This window comes from Macaca nemestrina, chromosome 15 (genome assembly GCF_043159975.1).
Source record: "Macaca nemestrina isolate mMacNem1 chromosome 15, mMacNem.hap1, whole genome shotgun sequence".
Lineage (NCBI taxonomy): Eukaryota > Metazoa > Chordata > Mammalia > Primates > Cercopithecidae > Macaca > Macaca nemestrina.
In genome coordinates this window covers 33,868,119-33,879,353 of record NC_092139.1, presented here as the reverse complement: position 1 = coordinate 33,879,353, position 11,235 = coordinate 33,868,119, and the positions used below count along the sequence as shown (strand labels likewise).

Sequence of the window (11,235 nt, the reverse complement as noted above, 5' to 3'; positions counted from 1 at the left end):
TGAGTCAGCTTTCATTTTGAAATTAAGATGACTCAGAAACATCCATCCAGCTTCTCTTGAAAAAATCTGGCCACTGTGGACTGCATTCCCACAGGGTCACAACTGGCAAGAGGTAGGCCCCTTGAAGTGGGTCATGACACCAGTGTCCACCTAGAGTCACTTGTTTATGTTACCTGCCTGGTCCCTACAGGGATGAGTTTGCTATTCTTCATGAAGGCCAGGGATTCCTGAGATAGAAGCCTAGACAGGCCAGGTGGCTTGCCCTGGGACACCCAGCTCAGGCCCAAATCACACGGACTTGAACCTGGCAAACTGTTTAAGGGAGGGTTGAGGAAAAGCACAGACATGCAGAACCACAGGGCAAGGTCGGGGCAAATACACTTTATTCAGTCCTGGCATCAGACTGGCGGAGTCCTGCTGTGGGTGCCAGTGGCCCAGACGGAGGGACCCCACCCCTCAGCTACGAGACTAGTTCTCCAAGACCACAGACAGTGACATCTCTTCACTCACATGACGGTTTTTTTTTTCATTGTCTTTTTTTGTTGTTGTTGTTTTTCTTAAAAAAAAAAAAAAAAAAAAGAGAGAGAAAGAAAGAGCGCAAGAAAGGCCCAGAGCCGGAGCACCAAGCTTAAAGGAGGCAGCTGGTGGCTTTGTCAGCGACGGGAACGCGTGGGGCAGAGACCTGCAGAGACCCTGGACAGGGGTCCCGGAGGACTCTGGGACCGTTTGTTCCTGAGATTTGTGTGTGTGAATGAGAGTGTGTGAGCCACCCAGGAGGGTGAACACACGCCGGTGAGATACAGGTAGTGAGGGCAAGGGGAGTGTGGGGAGGCCGGAGGGGCGGGGCTGGACAGAGAGATGGCGGCGTGAGAGGGGTCACAGCATCAGGGACAGGGCTCCCGAGGGCACCCTGAACTGGACACAACTTCCTCCTAACAACAGCGTTCTCCCCATTTCTCAGGTGGAAAAACCGAGGTGCAAACGGCCCACCTCTACTCGGAATCCATACTCAGTCTCACTGGCCAAATCGATGGTCTCTCTCAAGCCAGATGTTTAAAAGCGGGACTCTTCCTGCCATCACATCTGCCATCCACGCCTCAGTCCCAAACCCCTAGCACCAAAGTGCCTCAGTTTTTCCCGCTGAATACTGCAGCTGTGGGTACTGAGGGTGGACCTGGGTGACAGGAAGGGCCGGTGGGCTTAGGGAGGAGCCCAGGTTTCGGGTGCCCTGAGGTGAGCGGGCACTTCCCAGGAGGGGGTGAGGGGGGAGCAGCAGGGATCCTGTCCCCAAACAGACTGGTAAGGTGTCTTGGTTTTGAGTTTTCTTGAGTGGTCCTTTCCTCTACTGCTGGATTTCCAGAGAAAGACCCTACCTCCCAATTCCCAGTTGGGAGAAAAAAGGGACGTACAGATAGACAGTAGAGGCAGCCACGCGATCCGAGAGGTCGTGCGCGTGGGTGCAGGAGACCCCATACCGGAAAAGGGGCTATGCCACTTGGGAGAGTTTCAGGCCCAAACCAACCCTTCCGAGTGCTCCTCCCATTAAGGCAGCGACGCCCCGTTGGGTGGAGAGGAAACCCAGGACTCCCGGATCAAAGGATTTCCCAGGATCGCTCTACACTCGCCCCCGCTTTTGCCCGGAGCGGGCGAAGAGTGCGGCTCCACTGGGACCAGCCCCCTCCTCCCAAGAAGCATTAAGCATGCGCACGAAGGGGGTGGGCCCCAGCGGAGAGGCGGGCCCTAGCGCTCCGGGGATAAAAGGAGTGCGCCCCTCCCCCCAGGGAAGGGAGGGGCACAGGAGGAGCGCGCGTTGCCACCCAGCCGCATCGCCCCCCTAACCCGGAGAAGGCAGGCTGGGCGAAGGAGGAGGGATTCCAGAGCAAGAGAGGGGGCGGGTCCTCCGGCCACGAGGAGGGGCGTGTGCAAAAGGGGGGAGGGGTGCAGGTCTGTAGGAGAAGACGGGAGGTGTATCGGAGGGGGCTGGCTGCTGGTGGCTGTGCAGGAGGGGGCAACGTGGGGAGGGGCTTGGGTGTCAGGGAAGGGGTGGGGGTTGGGCTGCCTTGGGGTGTGTCTGCGGGGGAGGGGCATGTCTGGATCTGAGGGGGGATGGGCACATCCAGGAGGGGGGAGGCTACGCGGGAGATGGGGTGCCAGCCTCGGCCTCCGAGGGGCCCCAATACCTGATTCCTGTATGTAAACAGCTGGTTTGGGGGCGTGCGCGCCCCGCTGACGGTGGGCTCAGTAGGTGAAAACCAGGTCGGCGATGCTAGACGGGCGCCAGTCCCCCGCGATCATCTCGGTAACCTCGGGGGTGCAGTAGTCCGGGAACTCGAAGTGCGACGTGCCCGAGGGAGGCTGCAGGTCCGGGTCGCGATCCAGGGCGCTGCAGTCCAGGCCGGCCGGGCCAGGGGGCAGCCTGGACAGAAAGCCCAGCGACTCCTCCCCCGACGCCACTGTCTCCTCTTCGCCCTCCTCAGCCGCTGTCGCCTCCTCCTCTTCTTCCTCCAGCTCCTCGTCCTCCGACGGTGTCGGGGAGGCGGCGGCGGCGGCCGCCCCCTCGCCCGACGGCCCCTGGGCGCGCTCCGCTTGTCCCCGGGCGGCCCGTCCCGCCGGGACCATCCTCCACAGCTCCCGCCCCGGGGTCTCGACCAGGCGCACTTCCAGCAGCTCCTCGTCGTCGTCTTCATCGTCGTCCTCGGGCGCCGCCGCCCCGCTCCCCAAAGGCCCTCCCGCTGCTCGGCGGCCCCCACGGCCAGGCAGCTGCGGCCCGGGCTTCAGCCGGCTGCCGCCGCCGCCACCACCGGGGGGGCGGGGCCGCGCCTTGGCGGGCGCCCCCTTGCTCTTTTTGCGCGGCCGGTACTTGTAGTCCGGGTAATCCGCCATGTGCTTGAGGCGCAGCCGCTCCGCCTCCCGCACGAACGGGATCTTCTCCGAGTCCTGCAGCAGCTGCCAGCGGCGGCCCAGGCGCTTGGAGATCTCCGCGTTATGCATGTCGGGCCACTGGTCCATGATCTTCCGCCGTTCATGCTGCGACCACACCATGAACGCGTTCATCGGCCTCTTGATGTGGCCGCTCGGGGTCTTGCACCAGCCGGGCTCGCGAGCCCCCTCCTCGGCCGGCCCGGGTCCCGGGGGCGGCGGCCCGCCGTCCCGCTTGGCCCTCGCGCCCCGCTGCTGCACCATCGCGCCTGGGCCCGGGGCCGCTAGACGCCGCCGGGGGCCGTCCGCATCCTCCGCGGCTGGGGGTGGGGGAGGAGGCAGCGGCGACGGAGGGGCGGCCCCGCCCCACGGCTCGGCCCGGCCCCCGCGAGCTGGGGAGCGAGGAGCTGGGCGCTCGGGCCCAACGGACGGCGGGGGGAGAAGGTCAGCGCGGTCTCAGGCGGGCTCGGCGCGCCCCCGCCACCTCCGGCAAGTTGCGTCCTGGCGCACAACACACATTGTTTTGCGGGGGCCGAGGAATTGCACCGTCCGGGCCCCCGCGGGCTCTTCCTGCAGCCTCCGGCTCCGCCGCGGCCCGCGCGCGCCGCTCCCCACCCGGCCGCCGACGCCTTTCAGTGTCTTTCTCCCCGCGCGGCCCCGCCGGCGCGCGCGCCACCCCTCCCCCTCGCCGTCTGCGGGCCGCTGCGGCGCGCGCGGGGCCGCCCCGTGTAAACACCTAGGTGCCCGCTTGGGCTGCGGCCGGGCCACGCCTCGCGCTCGCGCTCGGGCGTAGCGTCACCCGTTGCTGGGCAGAGAAGCCGGTATTTGCATCTCCCAATCGCTGGCCGCCGGAGCGGGGCGGGGCTCGGGCTGCGGGGCTGGGCGGTCTCGCGGCTGGGATTGGGGGAGACCGGCGAGATCGGTTTCTTTTCTTAGGTTGGGGGTTGGAGGAAGGATAGGGGACGCGAGCCTGCCTCCCATCTGGCGCTGGACGCTTGTCCCTGCCCCGCGTTGCCTTTTAAATTTTAGCTTATTCCGAGACACCTGCCGTCAGGTAGGATTCTGCCCTTTCCTCTTTCAGGGACGTCTTTTCGGACCGTCCCAGAAGAGAATTTGGAGGGACCAAGACTCAGGAAAGCTTCTTAAGGGGACGGACTCAGGTTGTCGTAGATGTTGCCTCCGCCTACTACACACAGGGTCCAACCACATATGGGACCAGCAATGCTTTTGGACCCAATGAACAAATCCCTTTCTCATATATATTTAATCTCGTTTGAGGCTCCACAAGAATCCCGAGGGAGAAAGGAATATGATAATATGATGCCCACTTCCCAAATAGGAAACACCGAGAACACGCAGACTAGGATTCGATTCCGAGGCTCGCGGTCCCAACTGTCTCTCCCCAGCTCAGCACCAAGGGCCGCGGGGCACCTCGCCTGCCAGCCAAAGGTCCTAAGCTGGGCGGACTTCCCGCTTTTCACAAACCGCCGGCGACATTCGAGGATGCGTGGGTGCGCCATTCCCAGGTCCTACCCCACCCCGTAGCCGGCGCGGTGCCTGACTTGGGCGCGTCGCCCCACCCAAGCCTGGAGAAGCGTGCAGGGGCACGGGGCGGAGCCAGTCCTGGGGGCGTGGCCGGGTGGCCGGCACGAGGCGCGTGGCGGGGAGGGGCCGCGCGCTCCCGGCTCACCACGTGTGAGCCAGTTCGGGCACCACCGGGCGTGTGCCGCCCCTGGGGGAGGTCACCTTCACGGCGTCACGAGCATGGGCGATGGGAGGGGGCGCTGAGGCCTCGCCCTTGGGAAGCAGGAGCTGGGAGGTGTCCGGATTAGGATCTTTAAGGTGGCATTCCGCTGGGGCGTAGCGGGCATAGTTTGGGGCTGGGAGAATGCGCCTCTGGCGGTACAGCTCACCCACTTCTGGACGAGCGAAGGCCAAGAGCCGAGCCTGAGGGTGTGGGGCCAGGAGAAAGTACCGAGGTGCGGCTCCGCTGCGCGGGGGGCGGGGTGATGCTCTGGGTGGCGGGGTGCGGGGTGGGGGTGGTGGGGAGAAAGTAATTGGAGCATCCCTGGAGGGAGGGGGCAACTCTTAAAGGCACAGGGCGCTGGGAAAGAGGAGGCCCTGCTCCCGCCCAAGTGGTCCCTCCGCCTTTCAGAAGCTGAGATCTGGAAAACCCTACGTGTAAAACCTTTACATCTGCAGCCTGAGCAGTCTACCCGATGGAGTCACGCTTCCTGTGTTCACATTCCCAGTCCCTCCTTTTCCTTATCCTGAAAATGGGGATAATGCAGTTTCTCCCTCACATGGTTGTTTTACAGATTAAATGAGATAATGCATGTAAACACATCCTGATACCTAGTGAATGTTCAATAAAACTTACGATAGACGGGACGCGCTGGCTTATGCCTGCAATCCCAGCACTACGAAAAATACAAAACTTAGCCAGGTGTGATGGCCCGTGCCTTTAGTCCCAGCTACTTGGGAGGCTGAGGCAGGAAGATCGCTTGAGCCTGGGAAGTTGAGGCTCCAGTGAGCTGTGATCGTACCACTGCAGTCCAGCCTATGGAACAGAGTGAGACCCTATCTCAAACAACAATGAAAAGAAAACAAGATAATGAGAGGGTGAGTGACTGGGACAGGATGATAGAGATGGGGGTGAGTTTAGATCTCAAGATGATGAAGAACCATCCATGTAAAACATTCCAGGCAGAGGAAACAGCAAATGCAAGGGACTGGAGATGGGAAAGAGCCTGGGACAAGGTATTGAGAGGGCATGGACAGGTGTCAAGACTAGAGACGGGAGTGTACGATGCGTTTATGTTGAGCTGGAGCTGAAGGGCAATACGGTAATTGGTCCTCAGAAGCCAAGTTATGGAGTTCCCTGGGTTGTGGGGAGCGAGGGACAGTTTCTTTATTGCAGGATGACATGATCAGAGGTGCGCTTTAGGAAGATTAAGGAGTTTCATGTGTTGTAGTTGGATTGGAGGAGGGAAATTTGAGGGGGGGAAAATCGCCAGAAATTTTCTTGTGTTTCAAAAATACGTTCACAGATTCTTTTTTTTTTTTTTTTCTTTTTGAGACAGAGTCTCGCTCTGTCACCCAGGCTGGAGTACAGTGGCGCAATCTCGGTTCACTGCAAGCTCTGCCTCCCAGGTTCATGCCATTCTCCTGCCTCAGCCTCCCCACTAGCTGGGACTACAGGCACCTGCCACCATGCCTTGCTAATTTTTCTTTTGTATTTTTTTAGTAGAGACGGAGTTTCACCATGTTAGCCAGGATGACTTCGATCTCCTGACCTCATGATCCGCCCCCCTTGGCCTCCCAAAGTGCTGGGATTACAGGGGTGAGCCACCGCGCCTGGCCCTTCACAAATTCTTTCATGTTCCTTCCTTCAAAAGAAAGAGGCTAATTCCTCCTCCCCTTCCCCCGTTAAGTGTGAGCTTGCCTCTAACTAATAGAATATGGCAGAAGTGATGGTTTGTGATATCTGAGATTGGATGTAAAAGGCTCTATGTTTTCCTCCTGGCTGTCTTATTTTGTATCATTTATTCTGGGAGAAGTCAGCTGTCATGCGAGGGCACTCAAGCAGTCCTATGGAAAGGTCTATGTGGTAAGGAACTGAAGCCTCCTGCCAACACCAACAAGGAACTGAGACCTACTTCCAACAGCCATCTGAGTGATCCATCCTGGAATCAGATCCTCCAGCCCCAGTCAAGGGGCTTCAGATGACTGCAGCCCTGGCCAGCATCCTAAATGCAACCTCATGAATGACCCTGAGCCAGAACCGTGCAACTAAACTTTGCCTGGATTCATGACCCACAGAAACTGTGAGATGGTAACTGTTTGCTTTGTTAAGCCTCTAAGTCTGGCAATAATATATTAAGCGGTAGTAGACAATGAACACAAGATTATTATTCAGCTGCTGAATTGGAAGAGGAGGGGAAGAAAAAGTTTTCAGATCACAAAATATTCATTGTGTAAAACTTCAAAAATTCTGAAATTTAAGGAAAAAATATCATTTGTTGGGATTCATTGTCCCAGTGCCAAGAGACACCCACTCCTTTTGTTTTTGTTTTTGTTTGTTTTTTTTTTTTTTTTTGAGACGGAGTCCTGCTTTGTTGCCCAGGCTGAAGAGCAATGGCACGATCTTGGCTCACCACAACCTCTGCTTCCTGGGTTCAAGCGATTCTCCTCCCTCAGCCTCCCAAGTAGCTGGGACTACAGGCATCTATCACCATGCCTGGCTAATTTTTATATTTTTAGTAGAGATGGGGTTTCATTATGTTGGCCAGGCTGATCTCGAACTCTTGACCCCGTGATCCGCCCGCCTCGGCCTCCCAAAGTGCGGGATTTCAGGCATGAGCCACCGTGCCCAGCGGAGACACCCTTTCTTAACATTTTGTTATGTTTTTTTCTCTCTGTGCATTTTTTATCCAGCTGACTTTATTTTGTCTCCTGAAATCTTCATTTTTTTTTTTTTGAGACGGAGTCTCGCTCTGCCGCCCAGGCTGGAGTGCAGTGGCCGGATCTCAGCTCACTGCAAGCTCCGCCTCCCGGGTTTTTACGCCATTCTCCTGCCTCAGCCTCCCCAGTAGCTGGGACTACAGGCGCCCGCCACCTCGCCCGGCTAGTTTTTTTTATTTTTTAGTAGAGACGGGGTTTCACCATGTTAGCCAGGATGGTCTCGATCTCCCGACCTCGTGATCCGCCCGTCTCGGCCTCCCAAAGTGCTGGGATTACAGGCTTGAGCCACCGCGCCCGGCCGAAATCTTCATTTTTAAGAAATGTGTCTACAAAGTCTTCACAAGCATAGATTTTTTTCCCACAGTTAATATACTTAGAATTTATTTGTCAAGCAATTTTGAAGGGCTTTCACTGTGAAAAACTTAATATTAGGGCTTACTGATATTCTCTTTATCTGAGCAGAAGTATGTTTATTTTTTATTATTGCAAAAGTAATATATATATATTGTGTGTGTGTGTGTGTGTGAGATGGAGTCTCGCTCTGTCACCAGGCTGGAGTGCAGTGGCCCGATCTCGGCTCACTGCAACTTTCTCCTCCCGGGTTCAAGCAATTCTCCTGCTTCAGCCTTCTGAGTAGCTGGAATTTCAGGCGCGTGCCACCATGCCCGGCTAATTTTTGTGTTTGTAGTAGAGATGAGGTTTCACCGTGTTGGCCAGGATGGTCTCAATCTCTTGACCTCATGATCCGCCTGCCTCAGCCTCCCAAAGTGCTGGGATTACAGGCGTGAACCATCGCGCCTGGCCTGCAGAAGTAATATATTTTAGTGATAAAAAGTCAAACTATACTGAATTTTTTTGTTTGTTTGTTTTGTTTTTTTGAGACGGAGTCTCACTCTGTCACCCAGTGGTGCAATCTCGACTCAACTGCAACCTCTGCCTCCCAGGCTTAAGTGGTTCTCCTGCCTCAGCCTCCAGAGTAGCTGGGACTACAGGTGCTCGCCACCACACCTGGCTAATTTTTGTATTTTTAATGGAGACGGGGTTTTGCCATGTTGGTCAGGCTGGCCTCAAATTCCTGACCTCAAGTGATCCGACTGCCTTGGCTTCCCAAAGTTTTGGGATTACAGGCATGAGCCACTGCTCCCGGCCTTATACTGAATTATATAAGGTGAAAAGTGAACATCTCCTGTACTCTAGAGAAATAGCATTATAATGAGTAAATTTTAAATTTTAATGTAATTTTCCAGAATTTAAAATTTTTTTTTGAGCCGGAGTCTCACTCTGTTGCCCAGGCTGGTGTGCAGTGGCGCGATCCTGGCTCACTGCAACTTCCGCCTCCTGAGTTCAAGCGATTCTCCTGCCTCAGCCTCCCAAGTAGCTGGGACTACAGCTGCCCACCACTGCGCCCAGCTAATTTTTGTATTTTTAGTAGAGACAGGGTTTCACCATATTGGCCAGGCTGGTCTGGAACTCCTGACCTTGTGATCCGCCCACCTTGGTCTCCCAAAATGCTGGGATTACAAGTGTGAGCCACCGTTCCTGGTCTTTTTTTTTTTGGACAGAGTCTCTCCCTGTCACCCAGGCTGAGGTACAGTGGCGCGATCATAGCTCACTGCAGCCTCAACCTCTTGGGCTCAAGTGATCTTCCCACCTCAGTGTCCCAGGTAGCTGGGACTACAGACGCATGCCACCACACCGGGCTAATTTTTTGTATTTTTTTATAGAGACTGAGTTTCGCCACGTTGCCCGAGCTGGTCTCGAATTCCTGGGCTTAAGCGATCTGCCCACCTTGGCCTCCCAAAGTGCTGGGATTACAGGCATGAGCCACTTCACCTGGCCATCCAGAAATTTAAATGCTTATAAACACATGCACACGTAAATTTTTTTTTTATACAAGTGAAATGTTACTATATGTAATTTCTAGTAACTTGCTTTTTTCACATCTCTTTTCTCTTTCCATGTAGTACGTAGGTTCTTGTCCAGGTCTGCTGAGTATATTGTAATTCATTTAATCAGTTCCTTTTTTTTTTGAGACGGAGTTTTGCTCTTTTTGCCCGGGCTGGAGTGCAATGGTGTGATCTCGGCTTACTGCAACCTCTGCCTCCTGGATTCAAATGACTCTGCTGCCTCAGCCTCCCAAGTAGCTGGGATTACAAGTGTGCACCATCATGCCCGGCTAATTTTGTATTCTTAGTAGAGATGGGGTTTCACCATGTTGGTCAGTCTGGTCTCAAACTCCTGACCTCAGGTGATCTGCCCACCTTGGCCTCCCAAAGTGAATCATTTCCTTCTTGAAAGACATTTTGATTGTTTTACCCCTTTTTGCTGTTATAAACAATATGGCAGTGAACACCTTTGTATGTATGTTTTTGGCCACTTGTCTGTTATCTTTTTTTTTATTGATTTATTTATTTATTTATTTATTTATTTATTTATTTTACGATGGAGTCCCGCTCTGTCGCCAGGCTGGAGTGCAGTGGCGCGATCTCGGCTCACTGCAATCTCCGCCTCCTGGGTTCAAGTGATTCTCCTTCCTCAGCCTCCTGAGGAGCTGGGATTACAGGTGTGCGCCACCACACCCACCTAATTTTTTTTTTTTTTTTTTTTTTTTTGAGACAAAGTCTCGCTCTGTCACCCAGGCTGGAGTGCAGTGGCGAGATCTTGGCTCACTGCAAACTCCACCTCCTGGGTTCACGCCATTCTCCTGCCTCAACCTTCCGAGTAGCTGGGACTACAGGCACCCACCACCATGCCCGGCTAATTTTTTTTTTTTTTTTTTTTTTTTGTATTTTTAGTAGAGACAGGTTTTCACCATGTTAGCCATGATGGTCTTGATCCCCTGACCTTGTGATCCACCCGCCTCGGCCTCCCAAAGTGCTGAGATTGCAGGTGTGAGCCACCATGCCCGGCCTGTATTTTTAGTAGAGATGGAGTTTCACCATGTTGGCCAGGATAGTCTCTATCTCCTGACCTCATGATCTGCGCGCTTCAGCCTCCCGAAGTGCTGGGATAACAGGCATGAGCCACCGTGCCTGGCCTGTCTGTTATTTCTTTAGGAAAAATTCACACACAGAGACTCCACAATATAACAGAACAGATGTTTAAACTGGCTGTCCCCCAAACACAACAGGCTTGGGCCTACCTCAGGGCCCTCATTCATGCTGTCTCCTCTGTCTGGAACTCTTTTCACCCCCATCACCACATGGGCTGGAGCATCTCCTCATCCTAGCTTCGGCTCAAACGGGCTCTCCAGAGAGGACTGTCCTGACCACTCTCTGCTGTTGCCCGTCCGTCCCCCTCTATCTCCGGTACACAGAATCGCTTCATCTGTGACACATTCTCGTTGTTGCCTGTGATTCCCTCACTTTATGTTTATGTGGGGTTTTTTTTTAAGAGACCTGGTCTTGCTCTGTTGCCTGGGCTGGAGTACAGTGGTGCGATCCTAGCTCACTGCATCCTGGAACTTCTGGGCCCAAGTGATCCTCCTGCCTCAGCCTCCCAAGTAGTTAGGACTACAGATGCATGCCACCGTGGCTGGCTAATTTCGAAAAATTTTTTTTGTAGAGACGGGGTCTCACTATGTTTCCTAGGCTGGTCTTGAACTCCTGGGCTCAAGCGATCTTCCCACCACAGCCTCCCAAAGTGCTGGAATTATAGGTGTGAGCCACCATGCCTGGCCCTGTGTGTATTTATTTTTACATAACATAATAAAAATAAAAATAAAAATGGAGTCAGCAATCTGACACAAGAACTGGAACACTGATAATAACCTGTTTTCCCCAATGAATTCCTTTGTCATCCCATCTCCTGCCTTCCTTCACCTGAGGTAATGTCTATCCTGATTCTTCCAGA

General features: G+C 54.8%; 1 protein-coding gene and 1 long non-coding RNA gene across 2 annotated transcripts; one reads left to right on the top strand and one right to left on the bottom strand.

The window, feature by feature from the left end:
* Positions 1 to 366: 366 nt before the first annotated feature.
* Positions 367 to 3,583, bottom strand: LOC105496137 (SRY-box transcription factor 12). The gene has a single exon (XM_011766264.3). The coding sequence runs from the start codon at positions 3,181 to 3,183 to the stop codon at positions 2,239 to 2,241; it is 945 nt and encodes a 314-aa protein (XP_011764566.1). The 5' UTR covers positions 3,184 to 3,583; the 3' UTR covers positions 367 to 2,238.
* Positions 3,584 to 4,451: 868 nt separating this feature from the next.
* Positions 4,452 to 5,265, top strand: LOC105496138 (uncharacterized). The gene is made up of 2 exons (XR_011613437.1): positions 4,452 to 4,898; positions 5,075 to 5,265. It is a non-coding gene; the product is annotated as an uncharacterized lncRNA (long non-coding RNA).
* Positions 5,266 to 11,235: the final 5,970 nt, after the last annotated feature.